The sequence below is a fragment of the Coturnix japonica genome, chromosome 4 (assembly GCF_054131305.1).
Source record: "Coturnix japonica strain WE chromosome 4, WE-NBRP24, whole genome shotgun sequence".
Taxonomy (NCBI): domain Eukaryota; kingdom Metazoa; phylum Chordata; class Aves; order Galliformes; family Phasianidae; genus Coturnix; species Coturnix japonica.
The window spans coordinates 25,813,710-25,841,256 of record NC_140666.1 but is presented as its reverse complement, the minus strand read 5'-3'; the positions used below and the strand labels follow the sequence as shown (position 1 = coordinate 25,841,256).

The following is a 27,547-nucleotide window of genomic DNA, read 5'->3' as shown; positions in this document are numbered from 1 at the left end:
GCCCCGCGCGGCCCCACCCCCGCGGGCTCACGGTGAACTGAGATTCCCCTTCCCCTCCCCCGCCCGGCACACGCACACCACACCTTTGCCTCCTCTTCCTCCTCCTCCTCCTTCTCCTCCTCCGGGTCTGGGAGAGAGAGAAAGAGAAAAGCTAAAGGAAGAGGTTGCTGAGCCTGGGCCTCCCGCACCGCGCCGCCGCGCACAACATGGAGGAGCTGGTGGTGGAGGTGCGCGGCTCCAACGGGGCCTTTTACAAGGTACCGGGCGCTCGGGCTGGGCCGGGCCTCAGGGGAGGGAGCGGGGCTCGGGACGGGAGGAAGAGGAGGAGGCGACGGAGGCGGCAGCGGCTCCTCCCCGCGTGGAGGGAGAGTGGGGCCCTGGGGCAGGAGGGAGGAGTGGGGGCCGCGGCGGGGCCATCGCTGCGCCCGGGAGGCGGGAGGCGCGACGCCGGGGAGATGCGGCCCTGGGGCCGAGAGCTCCGTGGGCAGCAAAGGGAGGGAAGGCCCCGGCCGCGGAGGAGGCCTCGGGCCTTCGCCCATTGTGGGAAGGGGAGGCCCCGGCGCTGCTGGGGCGGGGGAGGAGGGCCTGGGCCTTCGTCTCCGGGAGCTGGAGCGAGGATCAGGGCCGGGGATGGGGCGTTAATTGTTAAATCCTTGGCTTTTGACGCTACTTAAGGAAAGTCTTTCTCGCTGTCCAGGTTCCCGGGAGAGCTGCACTGCTGGTGCACGGCGTTTAAGGCGGGGGAGGAGAGGGGTGCTTGTTCCATAGACGTTCACGATCAGAGCTGTTGTCAGTTATTTTTTTTAATCCCACGGCTGGGGACGTTGCATATTAACATTGAGAAGGGTGTTGCTTGACAAGAAATGTTTGCTGAGCTGCTATATGCATCTTATTATCAATTGTACCTTTTACTGAGCAGCGTTCCATAATTGTTTCCAAGTCTGTGTGCTGAATAAAGCCATCACTGGTTCTTCAGTGCACATATTGAGCTCTTAATTTTTCCGTTAATACTGGAAACTGGCGTGGCTTTGCTTGTGTTAAGATATATTAATTAGTGTATCATTGGGTGCAAGGTATGGTTCTACCCTGTTCACTGAAAACTCGAGTTTGAGCATGGTGAATGTGGTGGGCCTACTATCATTGTCACATACACCTGTTTACAAACATACCAGAAGCAATCCTCAATCTTTTCCTGCGAGTTTTCTGTTCTTTAAATGTTGTATTATTTTAAAATGTGGACGTTGTTATTGTGCAGCATCAAATATTTATGTTAGTAAGGAAAGAAGAGGTAGAATTTCACACTCTGATGTTAATGTGGTAGGGCAGACTGGTACCAAATGATACAGGTCCAACACTCTTTTGACTTGAGTTTTTTTCCATGGAGACAATTTAAAAGCTTCTAAAATAGATTTGTTTGTCCTCATTCCAGAGAAGTTTAAATTAAATTAAGAAGGAAAGTATGGAAGAAGTCTGAATGTTTGGTACACAGATGTATGCTGTGGGTTTGCAATGTTGAACTCAAAGTCCTGGATCTACATATCACTTCCTGTAGTTAAGTTGTTTAGTGCTTTGAAAAATCAGCTTTAAGGTGTTTTTTTTTTAAGGTACAGTATTTGCATAGGAATAAACACAGGCATAAATATGTTACTTAAGAGAGAAGCTCTAATGAGGCTTTCCTCAAATCATATGACAGCATTTACACAGTAGTGCACAATAAGTGATACAAAAAATGATACTGTATGTTCTTTAATAACCAATGCTGTTAAAGCGACCAGGGAGATTATAAAACTTCTGTAAACTTTTTTGTAGTCGCATGTAGTTCTAATGTTGTTACATTCATTTTCCCCTCTCCTCCTAAGTGTGTGCACACTTCTGATTGTAGTTAAGCTAATAATTACAGATAGGCATATACTCAGAGCGGTTTATTGCATACATTTAGTTCAGTGTATCTGAGTTATGACATGGGCGTTGCTTCCAAATTGTAGATTATAGAAATATATAGAATATAGATATAGAAATTCAGATAGAGGAATTTGACTTTCTTTCTCCCCTCCCCTCCTTAGTCTGTAAGGATTGGTTGGGAGGGATTGGTCACATTATCTAAGGGAACTTAAATGGGACATGTAGGTTTATTACGGTTCACCTGTATTGTCTGTCTGGATGGAGCATTACACTTAAGATAAATAGAGCAACAGATTAATTTGTTTTAGTTTTATTTATTTAGGGGGGAAAAAAGCCATCTCATGCAGTAATGCTCAATGTAGACCAGCAATTTTCCTGTAGCCTAAATTGCTGGTATTTTATTTACTGATCTTTCACATATCGTAATGTTTGGGTGTCAAACTAATATGAAGTAATTTATCTGAACATTTTCTTTCTTTTTGAGTTTTGTGCTTGTCTTGCAGATCTGGGATTTGATTATAAAACGAAAATTGATTGATCCCCCATCACAAGAAGTGCGGAGTTGTTAAGTGTGGACGTAATTGCAGGATTCATTTTTTTTTCTGTATAAGAAGTTTCTTTAAGCAGTCTCGTTTTACAACAATAACACAAAGCATATCTGAAGCAAATTATTTTAATACCATCTCATGGTTTACTGATATTTACTGATAGTTTCTTCGGTTTGGAATCATTCTTATGAACTTCATTATTATATGTAAATATTTTGGCAAAAAGGAACCTTGCTTCTGTGAGGATGTAGAGAGAAGGAATGTGAGGCTGCTGGAGTCATGAACAGGTGGAGTGGTACAAATCAGTGCCTCATTTCCTCTTGAGGCTTTCATAGGCTCTCTAAAGACCATATGAATTCAAGTCTATAAGCGTGTTCTGATTTTGAGTGTTCCCAGCAACATCTTGATCTTGAAAGTAAAAAACCGCTGTTTAATTGTCACCTGCACTCTACTGAGAGACATAAACTAGGCTGTGGGACTTGATCCAGAATACATGCTGAGATACATCTAAAGGGGTAATGTTCCATGTGCAACATAGGAGTTGATTTTGGTACTTTGGTAGGTGGAGTATGGATTGAGAATGTGGAAGATTTTAATACTGGTCAGGTTCATTCTTCCACAAGAGTTCTTGAATGCATCATTTTGATAGCTGGATACTAATTCTTTCAAGGAGTAATGATTTAATTATGTTAAGAATGCTTTGCCGTTCCATGAACTTTTTCTTCCCATATGACTTGTTTCATGGAAAGTATAGTGCAGTAGATAAGCATAATTTAGGAATAATCAGTAATTTAGTGCCTGAAAATGCTTTGTCATGACTTCATACACTGCTTGGCCCAGAATCCCTGGGAATAAAAGCTTAAATAACCTTATTTACTTTTAAGGCTATTCCAACAGCCAGGGCTGTGTATCTTAAGGAGACAGAACTGCCCTTTAGCAGCCCTCAGTTAAATAGCTAAATTGTAGAGGTGCTGTTAGGGTCTGTTGTTTTACATCGTGTTGGTTCATATAGTAATAGAAGGCTTTCATATTCTTATTGTCAGACAGTCTATTGTCCAGTCATTCCAGTGTTAGCTCTAGATATTATTTCCTTTGAAAAGAGAATGTAGTGGATGTCTTTTTAGCATGGGATTTATTTATTTATTTTTCCTTTCTCCAGTTTGGGAGTAATTATTTGTTGTAATCTCTGCTGGCAATAGGGAGCATCCTGTTGGAGGCAGCATACCGTTAACAAGCATCTTTGTTCTCTGTTCCTTCACGGTCCTTCTGAGGATGATAGTCTGTGCTATTTTTTTCTGATTCAGTTTTCAATTCTGTGACTTTTCTTCTTTTCCTGGTCTGCCTTTTTGTTCGGTTTGCCTTTTCTCTAATGTGATTTGCCCTTCCTTATGACTCTTTCCTTGCAACAGGTATGAAATGTTACAGAACTGTTAGGCAGGTGTAGATATCGGTCTGTATAAATGTAAGTCTTTTGCCTTTGAGAGCGTATTTTTGCTTATTTTCACTTCTTAGATTTATTATTTTCCATTATTAAAATGGTTGACTGTTTCTTTCTGATGTAAGGTTTAGGAGGGACAACAGCACAAACTCTTAATGGAAGCTACAGCCTCTGTTCATTCCTTTGAAGCGTCCGTCATGCCATTTAGTGCATAAATAAGTTTATACGTGTCTCCAGTAATTCTTACTGTCTATTTAGTAGTTCATGAAGCATGGAGAAAAATGCTAATGATTAATGTGACAGAAAGTGAAATCTGGTATAGGAAACGTGCCACAATTTGACTTTTCTTATCAGAGAAGAACAAGCAGACCCAGCCTCTGTAAAACTTGCTTCTATTTACAGAAGTAAAAGCACAACTTGCAGTGATGTGAATTTCTTTGTATGGTCTCTAACTTGATGTCACTGCAGTCAGTGATATCGTAGCTGCTGTAGTCACAGCGTCCTATTTCCTTATTTTAGTTCCATCTAGTTTCACTGTGTTTTCAGAGCTTCTTGTGTGTGTCCATATTTGTCGTAGCCAGTGTTCTATCTCTTGGGTGTGCATTTCAAGTCCACATATATGCACATTTAGGTTTGAGTTTCCATGCCCAATTTGGACTTCTTATTTCTGAAAAGACTGAGGATTGCTTACTGTGCTTCTAATAGCAGTTTGTGTGCAATCAGTACCTATCCTCTGCCTTCAGTGACATCTGGACTGGCTTATCCTGTTGTAGTGAATTTGACTTGTGATGATGATCTGTTGCTTCCTTTCAGCATTACGTGTAGTTTTCTGTGGTACGTGTAATAAAAAATACAGTGGTGTTAAGCATTACTTTCAGCTTTCCAAGTGCTTTAATGATTAAGTTGATTTTTATTTTTTACAGCTACTTAGAAAACTTGATGTTTCAAAACATTACGGTTTGTACTTAGAAATGCACAGGTCCTTAAGTGTACAAACTTAGAGCTTAAATTTTACTTAATACGGTTCTATTTAACTTGTTATACCTGTGGAAAATAGACATAATGCTGTAATATAGGCTGTAAAAAGTGATCTGATCAAAGTATCAGATTTTGTTTTTGATGTCACAAGATTGGAACTGCAGAACAAGGAAAAGCAGCTTTCTCTAGAATTAAAGTAGAATTAAGAAACTGTATGTTTAGGCTCTTGATATATTTTGTCTGATTGTTATCTAAGCATAAAGCTCATAGAAGTAGACTGAGGTATTGTGTATGTCATCTATTTGAATTGATGTATTTGCTAAGAATTTTATGTTTGTAAGATCAGCAAGGCTAGAAATCAAAGAGTGAATAAGTAACATCAGTGTTTTTGGCCAGGCTGGAGGAAAAAGCAGATATTCTGTCTGTTTCTGTGGTTGGCTCCTCTGAAGTCAGTGAAACATCTTTACTGATGCTACTTGTTCACGGTCAAAAATTCTTGATTAAGGCATGTTCAGATTTCTGGGTTGAGGCCAAAGCAGTGTTGAAGTGCCTTCATAGGATCTGGAAAGTGGGAAAGCTCTATAATAATTAACTTGTAAACCTTTGTGCATTATTGAGATCATCTTCATCCTAATGAAGCTCACCCTTCTTTTATTGTGTGACAGCCAGTAACTAGCTCTTCAGTCTTTAAACCAGGACATGATGTTAAATTGAAAACAAAGATTGCCCATAGTTAAATATTCTTTCAGTGAGGTATTTGCTTTACATTTTCCAGATTTTTATAAGTGCTAGACTGTTTAAAGGTGCTAGATCAGTCTTCAGTTTGATAACTTAAGTTTGTGTTGCTATCTAGTGTGTTTATTGATGGTAGATTGCCAAATCTAGTTGCTTATGTTGCTGTAGTCAGGAGCTTCTACTCAAGATGATTTGGATGTTAGGAGCTGTCAGGCCTGAATATGGGAATTTTTTTAAACTACTGCACTTTTTTCTGTCATAACCCCATACTTTTCAACAGAATGAGTTTTGGAGCATCTTCTGGGTTGTTAATGACTAGACAGGGGATGACTTCTCCGAAAGGATCATTCATCTTTCTTTAGCGGAAGCAATTTTTTCTGTTTTGTGAATGTGATAATCACGTATCAACAAGTTATTTCTCAGGACACAGTATTTATTATGTTACTCTTAACTGTTTTCTTCACAGCTGTTCTTGGTAGCGTTTCTGTTGGATTCCCTTTATAAAATAACTTTTGTATACTCAAATGTTTCTAATAATACTAAGTCCCATCTTTTCTTTTCTGTGGTGTTAAGGATTCATAGCAAACACTGGGCAGCGTTATTTCAGGTATTAAAAGCATCAGTTTCTGTTCTATCCGTAAGAATAGGTGATTCAGAGCTGCGCATGGCAAGATATAAAACAACTTTTGCTCTTGTTGTCACTTTGCTTTGGCTTCTGTTCGAGATGGCATTGTTTTCAGATTAATAACTAGCATTCTACTTCTTTGTTGTAGTTAATGTCTCTAATGACAGTTGTGAATATCTACTGCTTACTTTAATTATAATCAGTTATTGGAGCTCCATATTGGTCATTAGCTACTGCTTTTGTTTGATTTTGTGAGATACTGCTGTAATTTAGCGGATGCTTGAGAATACTTGTGAAAGAAGCTGGTGGATTTATTTATTTTCTTAACCTCTTAGGTGCCATACCTAACAGAATCTTAACACTCTTTCAAGACCTGTTATTCTTTTGTTGGGAACTTGAAAAGTGGAGAGAAAGAAATGTACTACAGTTCATTAATTACAACTTACAAGAAGGTTGCTGTTAAATTATTTTCAACTTACTGAGAATTTGTTCATCTACTGGGGTGCACCTCCTTTGGTAGAATTAACTTCTGTAATCTCTCCTGTTCTTGGACTTTCATTCACCTCTACTTTGCAAGGGTGTGAGAAGCTTGGATAAATGCTAGTGATGAAATACTCAGCACGTTGCTAGTGCCCATCTACTTCAGTAATTTTTAAAGGTATTTTTGAAAAGAAACAAACAATGCATTATTTTCAACCCTCATTGCTATGCACCCTCTGTTTGAGGCTATGAAAAATATCTTTCCCAGTGAATCCCTAAGTTTTTTTTAACTAGAATATAATCTTGGTGTGTGGTGGATGGGGGAGTTTGAGCATAGAGCTGAGAAATGATCAAGGGTCATTGAGTTCAGTAGCGTAAGTGGAAAAAAGCACCCTCTAGGCTTATAGACTTAACTGTGTGCGCTGCTTCATGGTTGTGTGGGAGACTTAGCACAGCTGCTATTCATTGCCCAGAAGAAAACAAGGAAGGCTGCAGGGCATTTTGCTTAAGTTTGTATGCTAAGGATGCTGACTGTGTGAATGAAAATTGTGCTAGAATGGATATGTGTGATTTTTGGTGGATCAATATTCAGGCTTATCTTGTGGTGAAACAGGTGGGATTTTTTTTTTTTCTTAAGGGTAGTTATGTTTAATTTCTAAACTGTAGTTTTCTTGTCAGAAAGTACAAAGTAATAACTATAACTCAAGTTTAAGACATTGGATTTCATATCTCATACTTCAAAATGATTTTGTCATTTGTTAGTGACCTCTTCCGTTATTTCTAAGAAGTAGAAAGGCTGTGTGTATTACTTGGACGTTCTGTCTGCCTGCCTGTTAACAGGCATGAATTCAGGAGTTTACCAGCTTTCAGTGCGTGTTTTATATTGGTCTACTACAATATGTAAAAGGCTGACTCAAAAACATATTTACATTCTGAATAATACTAATATCTGTGGAAGAAAAGCGTTGTTTGAGGCTTGTTTTTTAAAAGTATCTGCAGACATGCTGTAAGTGAACCTCTTTTTTCTTCACAGGCATTTGTAAAGGATGTACATGAAGATTCAATAACAGTCGCATTTGAAAACAAGTAAGTATATTGCTGTTGTATCTGCAAATACAGAGTTAGGAGAGTTTCTATCTTGAATTTGATGAACCTAAATAGCACTTTTGTTGATGGAGAGTGGCATCCTTAAGATAGTGTATGATTCTGCTGCTATGTTTTAGAATTAGGGGGTTAACTACTATGTACGTTTTGTCTGTGCTTTCAATTGTTTAAATATTTTAAATTACAAAAGCAGGGGAAGGTGAATGATCTGAAAATTGTATTATCGGACTTGCATAATAGCAACCAGTGTTTTAAGTAAGCAGTGATACCATGACTGCTTCTATCTTATTTGAATATTTTATTTCAGATTTTCCCAATTGCTTTATTACAAAACTTGTTTTATAGATGGTGATGAATGCCAGTTTCCCATGCTTAAATTTTGAACCATGATTTAATGGCACAGCAAGTTAGTCTTCTGTTACATTGTTTAGCTTAGATTTTGTTTCCTTCAGGAAGGAAAACCAAGGTGGTGTGTGTGTGTGTGTATGTATATGTGTATGTACATATATAATCCTATCTAGTGTATCTTTGTTATGGAGTAGTGTATTTTTTAGGAGTCATTTTATGGTTACTTTTGGGAAAAAAAAACCCAAAAACTTGTTAATTTTATTAAATTTTAAAGAATCTTTAAATTCAAAGTGAATTCAGACATAATCTGGGTTATTTCCTTTTAAGCTAAAGATGAAAGAGACTGATTTTGAAGTAAAAGTTTAAAAGTGTTAAGAATTTTTTTAACCTGAATTTTTGATGTTGGGGATAAAACCTGTAGCTATAAATTCTAAAAACAACTGGAAGGTTACAAAACAGTACAGGTAGGAGCAAGATTTTGATATACGAACACAAATGCTCTGCAAAACCAAAAAAAAAAAGGTGAAATGAATGAATTTATTTCTTAAAAAGAAAGTGAAAGTGTTTAGGTCATTCACTGTATTTTCATTCGTAGCTGGCAACCAGAGAGACAAATACCATTCCATGATGTGAGGTTTCCACCACCTGCAGGCTACAATAAAGACATAAATGAAAGTGATGAAGTGGAGGTATGTATATTCCATTAACAAAGCATGTTTTTGAGAAGTGAGAGAAAATCTCAGCCAAGCCAGTGGAAGGCTTGTCCCCATATTATGTTGCAACTCTTTTGATTCGAAATACAATGTAGAAAATGATGTCAAACTTACCCTCAAAATGTATTTTTGACAGTATGACAATATCATTATGTGTACACTGATTTACAAAAGAGATGAGATTTTCTTTGAGCATGGATCTTTTGTCAGAACTCAGTGATTTGTAAATATATGCAATGTTAACTTGGACTATAGTTCTTTAACTACATTTAGACTTTATTAAATGTGTGTGTAGATAAGTTAATATAATGTCTATTTGTTAGCGGAACTTTGAACTGAATGAAAAAATGTGCATTCTGTATATAGGTTGCTCCAAAGGTAATGCCTTCTATTTATTTCCATGAAAACTACAACAGTTACAAAGAGCACAATAGCAGAATCACAGAACTGTAGGGGCTAGAATATCTCTAGAGATCATGTCCAACCCCCCTGCCAAAGCAGGCTCTCTAGACCAGGTTGCACAGGTAGGCGTTCAGGTGGCTCTTGAACATCTCCACAGAAGGAGACTCCACAGCCTCTCTGAGCAACCTGTTCCAGTGCTCCATCACCCTTACTGTGAAGAAGTTCTTGTGCACATTTGTGCAGAACTTCGTATACTTCAGTTTGTGGACATTTCCAATTGTCCTGTCACTATGCACTACTTAGAAAACTCTGGCCTCTTCCCTTTGCCTCCCAAACCTTAGATATTTATTGATCAGATCCCCTCTGGGTCATCTTTTCTCAAGGCTGGACAGGCCTGGGTCATTCAGCATTTCCTGAGGTGCTCCAGGTCCTTTGTCATCTTTATGACCCTCTACTGGACACTACTTAACAGAGCAAATTCTCAGCTGCAAAACACAATTTTTCACCATAGTCAGCCACCATTAGCGTTTTTGCCAGCAATGAACAAAGGCTGAGCTTGAAAAAATCCACACAGGCAAATGTCACCTGATAAATGTCAGTGGGTTATGTTTTTTCTGCATGGAGGAGTTCATTTCCATACCTTTGCTTCATACACTGCATTCTGTCAGGCTGCCTCTCAGCTGCCATCTGCTGCATGGTGACAAAATCCAACAGAATATGGACAGGAAGGCTCAACCTCTACTGTCTATCACCAGCTTCCATCTCTGATGTCAAAGTAGCAGGCATTACTTTCTGAGCAGCCTTCATACTATTCCTGCAAAATACAAGTAAACATAAAGATACATGTGTAAACACCTCTGTAAAGCTAGCACGAGCCGGGATTTAGTTTAACGTGTTCTTGAGACTTCAACATTTTATAAAGTAATAATAAATTTTCTACTATTTATAAAAAGTGAGAACTTTGAGTGCTTAATAGCATGTGAGCAAAACTTTTGATTTGCAAAATAAGAAAATGTAAAAATGAATTAATAATGTAGTTACAGCCAGTATCATGTATGTACTGAAATAGTAAAAATCCGTCTTCCTGTCATCCCCCTCACACTTTGGATCTGCATACAGGTAAGAAGCATTGTATAACATACAGAAGGCTGGATTATCTCTATTTTGACTGTACTCAAGACTGAAGCAACAATTGCTGGTAGATCTCTATGATCTTATATAAGTAGTTTTACATTCTCCTTACATCTGCAATAGTTATTTTGGCTGTTAATGTGCGTGCTGTTTAGTTCTTAGAGTGGAGACTGTTAAGTACTAATATGTTGTGCTGGTCTTCACATCTTTTGCAGGGCTGATGGTAATACTAATCTGTATCAGCTTTTTGGGCTACAACTGTATAATGTATGTATTTTGTTCAGGTTTATTCCAGGGCAAATGAAAAAGAACCCTGCTGCTGGTGGTTGGCTAAAGTGAGAATGATAAAGGGTGAGGTAGGAATATGCACATAATATATACTTACTTAAAGTTTTTCTTGTGTTGCTTTCATTTGTATCGATGTAAAGTGACTTTAATATTTCTCCCTTCAACTTCAAAAAATAACTTGACTAGGATAGTTGCAATTAACATAAACTGAACTCTTCTTGATTGAAGTTATAGTTTTTGAGTTAACGAAAGTGCCTCTAAATTGATAGTGTAATTCTTAATCTTGTAATAAAACATGTCTTGGATGATTTTATTATTTTTATATCAGTTTTATGTAATAGAATATGCAGCCTGTGATGCTACGTACAACGAAATTGTCACAATTGAGCGCTTGAGATCTGTGAACCCTAACAAACCTGCAACAAAAGATACTTTCCATAAAATCAAACTGGAAGTACCCGAGGATTTAAGGCAAATGTAAGTGCAAGTATTTCTTTACAGACTGTTTTAAAACATGGGTGACTTCTTGAGCTTGAGGAAAAAAGGAATAGAAATGCTTCTTACTGCTTTAAAGTAATTTTTTAAATATTTATTTAAAAATACAGCAGGTACAAATGTGAATGTGATCATAGCTCAAAAATATAAAAGGTGATCTCTAAAATGTAATATAGTTCTGCTGAATTTAAGGCTTGTGTGCAGAACAGCAATAAGATTTTTATTGCCATTTGTTTTCTTACAGCTGTTCAGTTACACTTAAATTAATGTGAATCCATTCCCTGTCATATTCACTGATAATTTGTAAACGTTTGGTACTTCATTGATGTGTTTTGACGATGTCAAAGTTGGTGTTTAATGACAATGAAAGACATACTGTTGGGCATACGATTTTCTGATGATGGTTTTGCAAGTAGTTGTGCAATGATTAAAACTTCCCATAGTGCACTACAGAAACAAATGTTTTTCTCCCAGAGCAATGACATCTTTTTTTTTTTTTCTGAATATATGTGTAAAATCCAGATTAATAGTGATTCCCCTCTTTAGATTCAGAATTAGTTATTTTTTGAGGCATATGTTATTGCCCCATTATGAATGAAAGAAGTTATAAATTCAGATTAGACTTAAAATTGTGGAAGTTAGTGTTACAGTAAACAAGCTCATTAAGTAGTGCGTAGATAGTAGAAGTCTAAAGAAGCAAAGTATTGTGTGAGATGGGCATGAAGTTGTTCTAATGCTGCAGTAGTTACAGTGAAGTCACATGCCACACTGGTGCATAGTGTGTTTGAGATTTTATACTGGCTGGATGTAATGATTTTAGCTTTTTTAACAAAACCAAAACAAGCGAAGTAGATTGTGTCCAAATGAAATAGTACCTTCTTTGGAAGGGAAGACTTGAATGTAAATAGATAAATGGGTTTAAGATTCTTTGTATTAAGAAAGGAATATTTTAGGCTATTAATGCAGCAGTTTATTATTTTAACTTAGTAGCATTTTATTTTTAGGTGTGCCAAAGAGTCTGCACATAAGGACTTCAAAAAGGCAGTTGGAGCTTTTTCTGTAATATATGATTCCGAAAACCATCAGCTTATTATTTTAGTAAGTATGAACATCTAACCATGCCAAATACAATACTTTCTTTGAAAATTTCTTATATAAAACATTGTTTTCCTTATTAATAATTTAGTCAATCAATGATGTAACAACGAAGCGGGCGAATATGCTGATTGACATGCACTTTCGAAGTCTTCGTACCAAGCTATCCCTGATTTTGAGAAATGAAGAAGCTAGCAAACAACTGGAGGTATGGAATTTTTTTTCCTCTGAAGTAATTTTGTATTTAAAAATAATTCCCAAACACTTGATAGCTGATAGGACTTGAATGGGAGAGGAAAATAATTATTATTTACTGATACAATAGGTAATAAGTTTATAGTTAGGAGGTCTGTTCTTACGAGGACTCATTTTTATACAGTCTCATACCCAGTCCTTTCCATCAAGCAAGATTTTGTGTTACTAAATAAAAATAGATATATATTTTCAGACTATGAAGTGTGTATACGTGTGTATATGCACATACTTCATAGTATGAGCCATAAAATGATCATTCATTACTGCACAGATAGTGCCATGTTTGATAGCTTTGATTTACTGTTTTTAAAAATAACTGGAGTGAGTGTGGCTTGATACTAAGATAGTCTAGAACAGGATCTTGCGAAAGAAATGTAGTGGCGGTGGAATCAGGGACAGGTACCAGTGGATGGCAGCTGGATGTAAACCAGCACTGTGCCCTCACAGTGCAAAAATCCAATCAGATCCTGGGTGCATCCAGAACAGCGTGGCCAGGAGGGCAAGGGAGAGGGTTTGTACCTCCGTTCTGTGCTCCAGGACCTCACCTGTCCATATGAGGAGTGCTCAGTACAGGAGAGATGTGGACCTGTTGAATCAGCAGAAATATCCAAAGGATGGATCACATCCTCCCTGAAATGACATGATGAAGGATCTGGGGCTTTTCAGCCTGGAGGGAAACCTGAGAGCAGCCTGTCAGCATCTAAAGAGAGGCTGTAAGAAAGGAGGGGCAGGGCCTGTTGTCATAGAACAAGAGGAAATGGTTTCCAGCTAAAAGAGAGGAGATTTAGATTGGATATAAGGAAGAAAATTTTTAAAATAATGCTGGTGAGGCACTGGAAGAGGTTGCCCCCAGAGAAGTGGTGGAAGCCTCATCAGGGTTTGGGCACCTGATGTAGCTGTTGATACCCTTGTTAGGTGCAGGGGAGTTGGACTAGATGGCCTTTAAAGGTCCCTTCTAACTCGAAAGATTATATGAAAATGAGAGGTGGATCTATAGGAGGGGGTGAGACTGTTGCCAGTATGTACAAATGGATTGATTTGTCTCTAGATAAAATTATCTTAGAGCAGATAAAACTTCTGATATTTCTGCAACTGGAGAGTGGGTGATGACTGGCAAGAAGTTTGACTCATCCATGGTGGGGGGGAAGGAAGGAGTAGAATAGGAAATTAGAGAATTAACCTGTCTCTGTATATTTTTCTCCCATCTACAAATCAGAAAAAAAAATATATATATATATATATATATATATATATATATAAAATATATAATCAGAAAAATATAGCAGCATTTCCTAAAACTTCTTTTTAGATTCATCAGCAAGAACTAGAAGAGTGATAAAACTTTGAGCAGTAGGTTTTATATGGATGCATACCAACTCTGTTGTTTTTAAGCCAGATTTCATTATTCCCCACCCTGCTCCCCAGAAAGGATTAGATCTGCTGTGGATTTAGCCCTAAGTGGGATGTGCTGTGGTAGTTCAAACCTCTTGTATCCAGAAGGTGTTACTCACAACTGCTTACAGGAAGTGTTTCTGTTACTTTTGTTAGTCTCTTGATTTCTGTATTTGAGAGCTGTAAGCCAACATAGTTTAGATGTTAATATTCTCAAGACCAAGAAGGAAACAGTTTCTTCTCATTGATTTTTTTCCTTCTTGAGTACTCCCACTGTAGTTCTCAGTAATTCATTTTTGTCTTCTTCCAGAACTGGCAATCATGTGGGCAATTTACCTCATGAAATGCAGAGTATTATTTCAGAGGTGGGAAGAACAGCAGCCTTTTCAGAGCTCATTCTCTGTGTCCCCACAGAGGTGTGCACCAGCAACTGCTGTCATTAATTCCCATTCCTAACTAATCTGGGATTCTTGCTTCTGTTCTAAGCATGAACCTTTTTTCTGCTGTGAAAAGCTGAAGAATTTTGTTCAACTCTGCTTAGAGTTCAACTCTGCTTTTTTCTACCTGCACCGTACTTTAGTGAAGGTTATTGTGAGATAAATATCTATGATTATAATTAATATGATAGAAGTTGGCTGATATTTGTCATGTTTCTTTTAATAACTATAAAGACAATTCCAGCCAAACTCAAAGATTTCAGGTACTAAAAACTGTATGCGTAATTTCTGTTGAAAAGCTAATTGACGTATAAATATACTGTACATATCCATGTACTGAACAAATATTTAGTGAATGGAGTTGGCTTTATTGCAATATTATTAATGGTTCATTGTTTTGATCAAATAAACTCCTTTCTGTGCCACAGACCTTTGAATGTCTGCTACTGTATTTTTCTATTGTAGCTCAGAGTAGGAAAGGTAAAGCTGCTATGATGACTACACTAGCTTCTCTTTCTTTTCCTATTCTCATTGTATTGATCTGTCTAATTGCTACAGCTATAAATATCTGGATTCCTTTCAGAGTTCTAGACAACTTGCATCACGATTTCATGAACAATTTGTTGTTCGTGAAGACTTAATGGGTTTGGCTATTGGCACTCATGGTGCTAATATTCAGCAAGCCAGAAAAGTTCCTGGAGTGACTGCCATTGATCTTGATGAAGATACCTGCACATTCCATATTTACGGAGAGGTAAGATCCCTTCGTTAATCCTTCAGATGATATGAGTTAAAAAAAAAACAACAAACACAAACGCTTTGGGAAAACCCATCTCATTTCTCTTACATACCCTTTGTGTTTTAGGATCAAGATGCAGTGAAAAAGGCAAGAAGTTACCTTGAGTTTGCTGAAGATGTCATACAAGTCCCAAGAAATTTAGTAGGTATGTTAGTCCTGGAGACTGGTATTAAAGAAAAATGCCTTCTGAGGTTTTTATTTTTTAGAACTGAGGCAGGGTAGGAAAAAGTTATCTGTGAGCAGTTCTTAGGTGATAGACAGCCTTCTAGTTTGAAGGCTGTGTTTTTTTTTTTAATGGCTTTCTTTTTGTCACAACCCTCCTCTATACCCCAGTTCTGTCCTTCATAGGGACAGTCCTTTGTAAGGAATTACCTGCTGGTTTGCAGTTCAGAGATGCCTTAATACAAAGTAGAGTAGTTTCTTGATTGAGCCTAAGAATTATTTCCTTCAAAGATGCTGAGGTATTTTTTCAGCTGTACAACAGATAAGTAATTCTTGCACTGTCTTGTATTTTTCTCCTGTGTTTAAGTTTGTTTAGAAGCAGCACTGTAGGATAAACTGGAGGCCTGGTTAAGGCACTTGAAGGTCAAGAAAACTCTCCAAAGATAATAGTGACTTAGATTATCAAATACCTTGTAAGAGTTCACTGGAGTGCATGTGGCCCTCATTATGTGGGGGAAATGTGGAAGTTCTTTTATTGAGTTTTGTTGCTACAAAGAGGAAGAATACTGTGAACTCTAATGTACCTCATATGGAGCAGTTTACGAAAGCCTGTGTTAAAGCAGTGGAAAATTCTGCAGAGGGACAAGTGCTTATAATTGCTCAGCTCTGGAGTTGTTTTAGAGCAGTAGCTTTAGGGTAGGTTCTTCATCCCACTCCCTCTTGTTATCTCTAAGGGGTAAGTGAAATGGTAGGCTGCTGTAGTTACTTTAATTAGAAATTTATTTTGTCTATTTTCTGCTTAGAACCCTGCGTTTACTTCTGGTTTTGGCAGGATTTTACTTGTAGTCTGCTTCTTGGCCTAGATTCCTTAAAACACATAATTGGACCAACCTTATCTCATATCCAAAATAGTGCTTGTTCACTTACTAATTTCTAGTAATTTGCCAGAAAACAAATGAGTATGGATTATTAAGTCAAAACCCTGTTACTATGTCACTGGAATCTTTACGTTTTCCTTTGATTAAAATAAAAGCTCGGCATCTGTTTTCTCTACATAATTATCCTTTAAAAAATTTCAAACAGAACTAAAAAAAATTTTTGTTGCCTTTCTAAAGGTTTCATAGAAACAGTAACCTAAAATGTAGGTTACAAAATGGACTGTATCTATACATAATAATTTTTAATGTTTCATGTATGTTGCTGAATTCTTCTTAACATTTGTTTTTAAGAAATAAGTTTTTCTGTAATTTAATGTTCATTTTTGTATTTGGTTCACCTGATTTTTATTTATTTATTTATTTTTATTATTTTTATTTTTTTTTAATTTACCACCAAGGATTTTTTTTTTGTTGTTTATTAGGAAACTGTTACACCAAAGACGTGTAATGGAATAAGTTACTCAAAAGAAGCCTTTGATTGTTTGAACAAGCCTTGTGTTCAAGGAAGACCTTTGTAGCTTTCTTTTTTGTCATGTTTTCTACAAATATTTAGGGTTTAAAATTAAAAAAAAACCAAACAAACACAGAAGTGGAAAAATCCATTTAGCTTTGAATAATAGGTGCAATGTTGTTTGTGATTAAAAGAAAAGTTTAATTTGCTCTCCTGGGGTTAATTGTATCAGCTGTTATGCACTCAATATTTACTGCCTTTATTTCAGTACTGTCCTCTTTAAAAAATAAAATTTAAAAAATCCTTAATTTTTGGTTTTTCAGCAGTCATAAGAATCTGTGTTCCTGTTAAATATGTTGACAAGTTCTTTCACTGCTAACTAAATGGTTTTGTTTAATAACAGTATAATAATACTCAATCTTTGGGGGAGAAACCCTGAAAATTGAATGTTTTATGTGTCCTTTTTGTAGGGAAAGTAATTGGAAAAAATGGAAAACTGATTCAGGAGATAGTGGACAAATCTGGTGTTGTAAGAGTGAGAATTGAGGCTGAAAATGATAAAAATATTCCACAAGAAGAGGTATCTTTTCATTTAATGTGATTTCTTTGTGCTATCTGATGGTTGTACTCTGCCCAGTGATAAAATAGATTCTTCCTTTTATCTTCATAATGGTAAGGTGAAGTTCTGATTATAATGTGGGTGTTGTTTATTTTACTCCTGAGGTCAAAGCATGACAGGAAAGAGTTGGTCCTTGTAAACTTATTTTTATGTCATATTTGGAAAGAATGTATTCTAGTCTTCCAAGATATAGACACATATACTGCAGACTTGATTTTTGTGAAGAACAGTAGTTTGGTTTCTAAATCTGAATACAATATTGGGTTCTTTTTTCTTAACACTGCTTCAGCGAATAAGCACTGAATTTTCTGGAGGGCTGAAATTGCTTGACGTTACTACTGACTCACTTTATTATGAGTTGTCATTCATACACATAGGTTCCTTGCTTAAAAGTGATAATGGGCATCTGCTTTTTCCTTAAGCTGTTTTTGAGTCAATTGTCTTTTATTTAATCTAATACTGTAACGTGGTAAATGCCCATTCAGTTGTTGTTTTTTTTTTAATATTAAAAAAACAAACAAACAAACTTCATCAATTGTTAAATACATATACCTCAGATAATATATTTCAATTTAATGTTCTAGTGGGTAAAGGAAAAAAAACAACTCTAGTGTTAGTGTTGAGGCTTCCTAGAATAAAAGAATTGTGTTATTTTTCCTTGCAGTGTATTTAGTGCAGATGTATAAAACCTAATGGGTCATTTGCTCATTTAAAAATGATTCAGCAAGTTGTGAATGTATTTATTGTTTGCTTTTCAAGTGTGTCTTCAGTTGCTCTCAGTTGAAGGAGTATGGGGGACAAAAACAAATTTTCTTGTCAAATGCAGTTGTTTAACAACTGTGTGCATGGTGGAAGTTAAGTGCATGCTTAAAGGTTGTGATGAGATAACCTAGTGATTATTTATTTATTCAGTTATAGATAAGTTATTAGAGTAGTCAAGTTCTGTCTGCACTGGCTTAGTGCAGTGTCTTGAGTTCAGTGTCTTGAGTCTTTACAAGACTTAGTTTGACTTTTGCAGTTCACAGTGAAGCTTGTACTACTCTGAGGCTGCATCTCATAGCTTCAAGTAGTTTAAATCTAGCTCATGTTTGTGTGGGCAGTAGTTAGAGCTTTTGAATTGCTACATGGACCTATTTCAGGGTATGATGTTCTGGTATGGAAATTTTCCCTGTATCTGCTAAAGTTTAGCTGTTTTCAGTGCTTGGGGCCCTGTTTAGGCAGATTTCAACTTCAACTCTAGCTGTATATTTTGCAGGTACCTAGCGAATCACTTAAAATACTTCAGAGCTAATAGGCATATAAGTTAGTAATCTTTGCTTGATGTATTGACTTGTTTGCCTTTTACCAATTGAGAGATCGTTAAGAAAATTGTTTGGTTTTATGACAGTGTTAATTTTTTAGAAGTTGGAAGTCTTCTTTAATGACCTTCATCATAAAAGTAGCCGCGTGAGAGCAAATATGATCAACAAAGGTGATTATTAGTTAGGAAAGAAGGGGAGAAATATGGTATGTTCTAATATTACATTTGATATGGGAAAAGAAATGTAGATATTGTGTAAGTTTGTTTTTTTTTTCAGCAAGATTAGGTTTTAGCACTAAGAATTTAGTCTAGATGATCTAGTCAGTATAAAATTTAAATACATTGTTGTCTTATTTTTGAATTTATGCTTATCCATATTGCAAACATTGATTTTTGGTTTATAAAAATGTTAGATTCTCTTGGATACTTCATGGTTAATCAGTAAACATAGGATTAACGTTACTGTGCTACTGTGTTTTAGGGAATGGTACCATTTGTATTTGTGGGAACCAAGGATAGCATCACTAATGCAACTGTTCTTCTGGATTATCATCTTAATTATTTAAAGGTGAGGATAAAGCTGCTTCTCTGTTACTGTAGTTCACCTAACGATACTTAAGGTAACAGGTAAAATCTGTTCAGGCCCCAAAGGCTTTTAAAAAATTGATATTATATCCGGTCAATTTTAAAAGGCTTATTGTAAATGCCACAGTGTTTTTTCAGTCTTGGTTTGGTTTTTGGCTTCTCTTTTCAAAGAATCAACTGTCAGAAGTGGGGAATGAAAAAACAGGGTTTTTTTTAGAATGCACAATACAATGAAATAAGAAGCAACAGAAAAATCAATCTCAAAAAAAAAAGGGATATTTTACATATAAGGAAGAGAGAAATGCCATTTCTGTAAGTATTTGAAGGGGCTTGCCTGTGTCCTAATTGGCACAGGTGACCCTCAACGATGCCTTCCAACCTCAGCTGGTCTCTGGTGGAGGTGAAACTTTTTTGGCTTTCATAAATAGATTTCTCACGTAAAACAAACAACAAAATCAAAAAACACAGAGCAAAACCAAAGAAAAAAAACAATGAGAGAGAATAAAGGTTGCTACCAGCTATTGGTATTAAGTAGGCAACTTCTTAATCTATAGCAGAATTGCTTTCTAAATGTATTGCTGTCAATAGCTCCTGTTTGTGTTATGTCTGTTCAGAAATTGCATGTACAGACTTTCTGTGTCTGAGTTACAGCACTTTGTGCTCTGAGCTTTGATGCTTCCTTACTTTCCTGCTATTATTCATTATAGTTAGGTAGAATTTAACAACAATGTAATGTTTAGGCATTTACATGAAAGCATGCTAATACATTATAATTGTTTAATTTTCATATTTATTATATGCAAGAATAGGAAGCTTGTGTTGAAATCTCATCTTATGAAGTTTACACCATGGTGTTGTTGGGACACTATGATTGGATATTACTGTATTCAAAAATAAAATAATGTAAATTTCACTGTTTATTTAACATTTTCATAAAGGAACTATAACTATACAACAGATTTCTCAAAATATTAAATAGATTATCAGAGAAACGCTTTTGGTTTTTATTCCTGATAAATGCAAGTGGATCATCATATGTGGTTACATCTGACTTCGTTAATGCTCGTGTTTCCACAGGAGGTGGACCAGCTACGTTTGGAAAGACTGCAAATTGATGAGCAGCTTCGACAGATTGGAGCTACCTCTAGGCCACCACCAAATCGTACGGATAAAGAAAAAGGATATATAACTGATGATGGTCCGGGACTCGGAAGAGGTAGTCGACCTTACAGAAACAGAGGGCATAGCAGACGTGGTCCAGGCTACGCTTCGGGTAGGTAACTAGAAGTGTGCTTATAGTTTTAATAGTAACCAATTAGATATTGCTTTCTTGAATCCTGTTCTATCAGTAGTTAACACTTTAGAAATGCAAGTGCTCAATGAGAAATACAATTCATATTAAGTAATAAGATTTGAAGACTATTTAGAGCTTTTTGCTGAAGAAAATATTCTGAATTAAAATTTACTGCTCATATTTTCACAGAGCTTCTGTCTCTAAGAGCACATGTCTGTATAAACTGTTTAGGGTGAAGTTTGTTATTTTATCTGTATTTTAAACCTTTCTTAGTAAGGTCTTGTTTTTCCTTTTACTCTGTAAAGAGCTAGCTTTGTATAAATACAAATAAAATTAGAAAATATGTTGCCTGTAGATCAATTTACGAAAGTGCTTAGCTCATATTAATTTGAATTTGTTTTTTACCAGAAAAGCATAGTCAAGAAAATAAGATTGTTCTTTTGAACTCTTAAGTTATTAATGAATAGTTTTGAGATCCTACTTCTTAGGGCTAGTTAGAATTTCGGTATACAGAATAAAGGCCAGCTGATGTTTGTCCTGACAGTTCTGGCATACATTCAGTGTAGTCAGAGACCAATGTTTTTCTGTTCAAATAGAAAAATTATGAGTTTTGTTTTAAAAGAACTCACTTGGCTAAGAACTGTTATATGAAAGGAAAATTGGAATAAATAATGAAACTATCAGCAGAGGTGATCTATTAGCTACAAAAATTATGGAATGGACATTATTTTCTATCTGATACATTTCTAGACTTTTTTTTGTCTTCTCTCTTTTAATAAAGGAGTATCGGGTGTGAGCTCTGACAGGACAAGTTAAATTCAGGAATTTAGTTTCTTTTAAATTTGACTAGACTTACTGCATCTGCACAAGCAGACCCAGTAATTGGTAAGGCTATTAAAACCAAGTAACTATAAAAGTGTGATGCACAATTTAAACTGATGTGTACTTCTAACTTATTGAAAGTACGTGTATTGACTTTTTGGAGAAGTATACCTGTGTTAGAGATTGGAAAACAGTTTTCAACAATTCTGGAATTCTTATAATTTTGAAGTGCACGTGTGGATACTTTGTTTTGTTGTCATACTGAGCTACACTGGTACACTTTGGATTTTTCTTTTATCCTTTTGATAGGAACTAATTCTGAAGCATCAAACGCTTCTGAAACGGAATCTGATCACAGAGATGAACTTAGTGATTGGTCATTAGCCCAAGCAGAAGAGGAACGAGACAACTACCTTCGCAGAGGAGATGGGCGAAGACGTGGAGGTGGTGCAAGAGGGCAAGGAGGGAGGGGTCGTGGAGGATTCAAAGGTAAATCTAGACTGAATTTTGGAGGTTAGTCTTAAGCAAAGTTCTCTCAGCCTCTTGTTTCATGTAATGTACTTCAGCGTCCTAGCCTTCCCAGAAGCCCTCTTCTGAATTCTCTCCACTTTGTCAGTCTCCTTAAACCGAACACTTAGTATGTGTACTGAATGTTGAGCAGAGGGGAAATCCCTTCTTTTGACCTGCTGACTACACATAGTAGCATGACTCATTGTGCAGTTAGCTTTCACTGCTGTGACAACATGCTTATGTCTATTCATGTTGTTGTCCAGCAGACCACCATAGCCCTTTCTGTGGAGCTGCTGTATGGGCAGTCTGTCTACAACAGATAGTGTTGGATGGAGTTAGTCTGTTAATACTGTGTGACTTCAAGTTCATCTCTAATGCTAATGGGTTTCCAGTCAGCTCACTGAGGTCCTTATAATTGCCAGCCCTAACCCCCAAGTACATAAGCCGCTGCCCAGAGTTTGATGTCGTTTAAAGACTTGCTGAGAAGGCATTCTGAGGTCCTTTCATGCATTCTATAACAAGTTCCTTCCCTATGTGAGTTAGTTGTGATTACATTTCATTATAGTTTGCTCTCCTAACATGCATTTGACTCAAGCTTGTGGGTTATGTCATTGCTTAGAGGTCAAGGAACCAAATTCTGTTTTTGCAATGTATGTGGAGTTACGTCTTAGAATCTTACACTTTCCTATAATCCAAACTCCCATCTTGTATTTGGTTTCCATGCAGTGGGGTTATATAAGTTTGGAATCTACGTGTTGAATGGAAAAGACCATACAAAAGTAATGTGGGTGAACTCACTGGAGTTGTATTTTCTTTACTAATGTGATTTTTTTCTTTGAATATACTTAAGTAATTATTCTACATCTTTGCATATCTTTTGAAATGCTTTTTCAAGTTATGGATACTGCTTAATTTAACATGATTTTTTTTTTATTAAAAGAAGTAATGCAGTATTTAGAAAGCCATTACAGAAACTATAAATATGTTAAATTATACAAAAGTTGATTGTGTCTTTCTGCACTGTGGCTGATCATTTTGTAAGACATCTTCATTTTCTTTCAGGAGATGGTCTTTCTTAAACTGTACTGTTTAGTGCTGAGATTTTGCCTATGATTTACCACCTGAGAAAGTTTTCCGTGTTGATTCTTCAGTCATCCTTAGAGAGCTATTGCTGTTTTATCAAGGGTATTTTTTTAGTGTCCTTAAAGATGGAAACTTTGAAGTAATCACCTGTTATACTCGTGAATTTTTAAAGTAAAATTCTACATCCTTACTGAAAAATATAGTTAATTCTTTTTGCAGGAAATGATGAGCAGTCGCGAACAGATAACCGTCAGCGTAATTCAAGGGATGCAAAAGGGAGAACAGCAGATGGATCTCTACTGGTAATTTTTATCTTATTAGAACTATGCACTGTTTAAAATTTCATAAGCATTATATACTAACAGTAGATTCTTCAGAACAGCAGCTGACAGAGTAGCCTTGTGGTTCCTTATTTTCTAATTGCTTTTACAAGAATAGCAGTGTTTATTTTTTAGCATATGTGCTCCTTGATACATCAAGGTGCAGCTACCTAATGTGGAAGCTATGTGTCTTTTTATTTGTTATCAGTTTCTGAAAGTGCTAAGTGGCACTGTTTGATTTTTAGCTCAGATTTACCACAAATTGACTTAGAGTTTAGAGCTTAGTTTTCCCTTGGATTAGAACTGTGCTACTGAGCCATGAGGTTTTATTAGGTAGCTTTATTGTATTAATTATAATTATTAGCCTATAATTCTTCATTTTTCTTTGTTGAGGCATTGTCTGCTCTTGTTTTTCTTTTCAACACAAGCAGTGTAACTGAGGAAAAAGATTACTTAATGCTTTAAGTAAACAGGTACATCTATTGCAGCCATAATCTCCAGAGAAGTTAAGAATGCAAATGAAGAAGTAGTTCAAGTCGATATTGAAAATACGTAGTAGATTTTTATAAAGATAAAATGTGAGACTTGCCTGACATTCAACCATCTCTTACTCCATAGGACAAGTTATACTGGGAGGGAAAAAAAAATGAGTAGCTGCCACCTTTTGCATGGTGTTACTGGGAGTTCTGATGAGACTGAGATGATTCTTTTTCGTTAATTAGCAAATAACTTTATAGTCAATATGCTGCTACCTACTTTATGTAGGTAAAGGAGGATGAAGTAAATGAAGGCAAATGTGGATACTGAAAAAAGAAAAAAAAATCATCTTAGTCATTCTTCTCTGTTGCTCTGAGATTTAGATGTAGTATTCGGTATTAAGTTAGTATTGAAGTACACTTAAAAACTGACAAATCAAATCATGAAACCTTGTAGTATTTTAAGCAATAAGCTAGAAGTAGTACTATGGAATTACCTCCTACAAGTAAGAAACTTGAAATGCTTATTTGAATGTTTATAAAATGTGGCTAATTGCAACAGTCACATAGGTCTTTTTGGTAGATTAAGTGACTTTTTTTCAGGTTCAAAAGGTGCATGGGTGGATGACATTTTTTTGTTGATACCATTTTATGAGTTTTTTAGGACTGTTTTTCCAAAATGCTTCTATACAGCTAGAATCTTGAATTATTAGAAGTGAGATGATACTTCAGAGTTACACTGTGAGTTCTTCCAACTTCTTGCACATAAACTTCTTCCAGTCTCAAGGAGGTGTGAGTGCAGGGAACACCTTTCAAAGGCCAGGTAGTCTAGGGTGTGAGGACTTCCACATTTGTGGGTGGCTTTTTGTTTTCTGTGTGCGTTTCAAGGAAAGTGGCTTTTTCAAACAGAAACAGTCATATGGTGTCTGTTTCAGCTAGTTGCCTTAAGGATCTGGCACTACTTTTCTTCTGACTTTAATAAACTCCTGACTCCTTCCTGGCTGCAAAGGTAGCAAATATTTAAGGGGTAGATAAAGGGAGGAGAATGCTGTATATAACTTTGACTTGTTCCAGATCAGAATTGACTGCAATAATAAAAGGAGTGTTCATACTAAAACATTACAGAATACCTCCAGTGAAGGCAGCCGGCTGCGCACAGGTAAAGAACGCAATCAGAAGAAAGAGAAGGCGGACAACGCAGATGGTCAACAGCCGCTGGTGAATGGAGTACCCTAAACTGCATAAGTCTGAAGTCATATTTCCTATACTGTTTCAGTAATTCCTATTCCACGTTAGAGAAACTTGTTAGGCCAAAGACAAATAGTAGGCAAGATGGCGCAGGGCATGAAATGAACATATGTTCTCTGTTAGCCTTTTTTTAACATCAACAGTATGCAGTTGTTTTCAGAATAAAAAGTTATTAAAAATATTTGCATAAAAAATATCTGAATTTCCGAAAATCGCTTTCAAGTACATATTGCACTTCAAACAATTAAAGAATCTTTTTTGTTTGTTTTAAAAATACTGAGCTGTGCATTGGTAAACTTTCTGTTCAGTTGTACCATTTTAACGCACTGGGTCAAAATCACTGCTCAATTTCAATTCTCAGAATAAATAGTGTTTGCAGTAATCAAATTGGCTTCTGTTTTCAATTTAACTTACAAGTTCTTCATGAAATGCTATGTCGTTTTATGTCCTGTGTCAGTTCACGTTCTGGTCCACCTTTTTCAGTATTTTAGTGGACCCTGAAATACGTGTGATGTAACAGTTGTCATTTTCATTAGCAAAAAAAGTTGTATGATCTGTGCCTTTTTTATATCTTGGCAGGTAGGAATAATATATTTGGATGCAGAATTCAGGGAAGATGAGTTGGTAACACTAAATGTAAAATATATGTAGCAATCCTTGTCAGATGTTAGTACTTTATAGACAAGTGCATGCTTTCCATAATTTTTTCCTTACATAAACATTGGGTTAGGCAGTTATAAGAATAGGAAATTTATTTTGCACTGAAGATTTGGCGAGTAGTGTTACTGAAAAAGGGGTTGTAACTTTTTCTTTGTAGGCAGTATAGATTTTTAAAAAATAAAAACCTAAAAAAAAAAAAAACCACAAAAACTTTCCATTGTGGAGAACTTAAAGGAAAAATAAATAAATAAATGAGAAAAAGAAGCAACAACAACAACTAAAAAATACAACTCATTGTTACTAAGGGAACAGAAGTAATTTGTTCACAACTAGTAATGTGTGCCTGCTGTTTGGCCAGATGACCAGTTTAAAGCGCTAATGTTTTTCATCCTCCCGAAAAGTTCCGAATTGTTATTTTAATTTGGGGACTATCTCAGGAGAGGTAGAAAGAAAATCACCATCTTGGAAAGTCCTGGTGTAGTAACTGGAGATACTGTGGTTGGAACAAATCCGTCATATTTTGAGGTATAAGGTCTGTAATACCAGCCCATTGGAATGAGCATTTGATCCAAAGTACAGTCATACACTAGGGAAGGGTGGGAAGTAGGGGGAGGAGCTGTGCTTTCTTTTATTTTTCATCGCACATTAAGCTTAATAGGCACAGCTATATAAGGACCTCCATTTTAATCCATTTTTTTTTTATTCAAATTACTCCAGAGTGAGAGCCACTCATTATGTACAGAATTGTACAAACTTGACCTTGCCTCTGATGTATTTTGTGAGTTTTGTTTCTTTGCTTCCTACATTCACTGTTTTCCTTGCATACAGGTGAGAATACTAAACATGGCAACAAACTGCACATGATTTAACAAATATAAAAATGTCTTAAAAAGTATTGCCAAACATTAATGTTGATTTCTAGTTATTTATTTTGGGAATGTATAGTATTTGAAAACAGAAATTGGTACCTTGCACACATCATCTGTAAGCTGTTTGGTTTAAAATACTGTAGATAATTAACCGAGGTAGACTGACCTTGTAATGTAACTGCTCTTGGGCAATATTCTCTGTACATATTAGCTACAACAGATTGGATTTTATGTTGACATTTGTTTGGTTATAGTGCAATATATTTTGTATGCAAGCAGTTTCAATAAAGTTTGATCTTCCTCTGCTAACTGATGTTGATGCAATCCTTATAAATGATTGCTTTAAAAAAATCTCAAGGCAAGTAGAGAAAATATTTCTGTTTAGACCTTAACTGTAGCTTTTGTTACTTCCACGTTCTAGAAACATTCTGGAATATTACCAGTTTTCAAAAATATGGCACATAATGCTCAAGCAAATGTTCTCATTATGAAATGGTACAAAATCTGTTGAGTTGTCACACTATATGCACTATATCTCTTACATTTAGTGGTGAGTTTACTAAGGTGTTAACTAGGTTAAATGTGAAGTTAAACTACAGTTCTGACTAATTAGTCACATTCCGTTTTCAAGTGCATTTTGGAATTATGACCTTTCAGTATTTGTGTACTTAACATGTATCCCTTTCAATTCAAATTCTAGTGTTTTTAAGTGTTATTAAATTTCAACAAATTAAACTGTGAATCTAAATGTTTAGTTTTATTTTGAAAAATCATGTGATAGTATAAAAAGAAAAGCAACAGCAACTTGAAAGTGCAACAAATGTCTGATCCTTGAGTTCAGGTCTGTCGTATCGGTAACTTATAAAGTATGGTCCTATGAATTAAAGTTATTTTAAAAATAAAGTTCTTTAAAAAGAGTGAGAGGTATTCGTGAATGATGCCAAAGTTTAAATTCAGTAGGGTTAATCTCAAAGCCTTATAAATCAACAAATGTTTATGGAAGTCTCTGCTTACTTTCTGTATCGATTGCATTTTTGCTAATTTT

The 27,547-nt window shown here is 36.1% G+C and overlaps 1 protein-coding gene across 2 annotated transcripts; it reads left to right on the top strand.

The window, feature by feature from the left end:
• On the top strand, positions 1-27,419 carry FMR1 (fragile X messenger ribonucleoprotein 1). 2 transcript variants are annotated; one of them, XM_015860909.3, is made up of 15 exons: positions 1-257; positions 7,740-7,792; positions 8,754-8,847; positions 10,689-10,760; positions 11,021-11,169; positions 12,192-12,285; positions 12,374-12,490; positions 14,950-15,120; positions 15,232-15,310; positions 17,187-17,296; positions 19,117-19,203; positions 20,298-20,493; positions 21,646-21,825; positions 23,149-23,231; positions 24,851-26,811. In XM_015860909.3, exons 1-15 carry the CDS (start codon positions 207-209, stop codon positions 24,959-24,961), a joined length of 1,647 nt encoding a protein of 548 aa, XP_015716395.1. In that variant the 5' UTR covers positions 1-206; the 3' UTR covers positions 24,962-26,811. The 2 variants fall into 2 exon arrangements, 1 of the variants encoding a protein (XP_015716395.1); XR_014945216.1 differs by lacking the exon at positions 17,187-17,296 and having other exon boundaries at positions 24,851-27,419.
• The last annotated feature ends 128 nt before the right edge of the window (positions 27,420-27,547 follow it).

Excerpts from the sequence above, each read along its gene's own strand:
- FMR1 (XM_015860909.3), top strand. The coding sequence starts at position 207 with ATGGAGGAGCTGGTGGTGGAGGTGCGCGGCTCCAACGGGGCCTTTTAC. Across the intron at positions 258-7,739 it reads CCAACGGGGCCTTTTACAAG|GCATTTGTAAAGGATGTACA; the intron begins GTACCGGGCGCT and ends TTTTCTTCACAG. Across the intron at positions 11,170-12,191 it reads CCCGAGGATTTAAGGCAAAT|GTGTGCCAAAGAGTCTGCAC; the intron begins GTAAGTGCAAGT and ends TTTTATTTTTAG.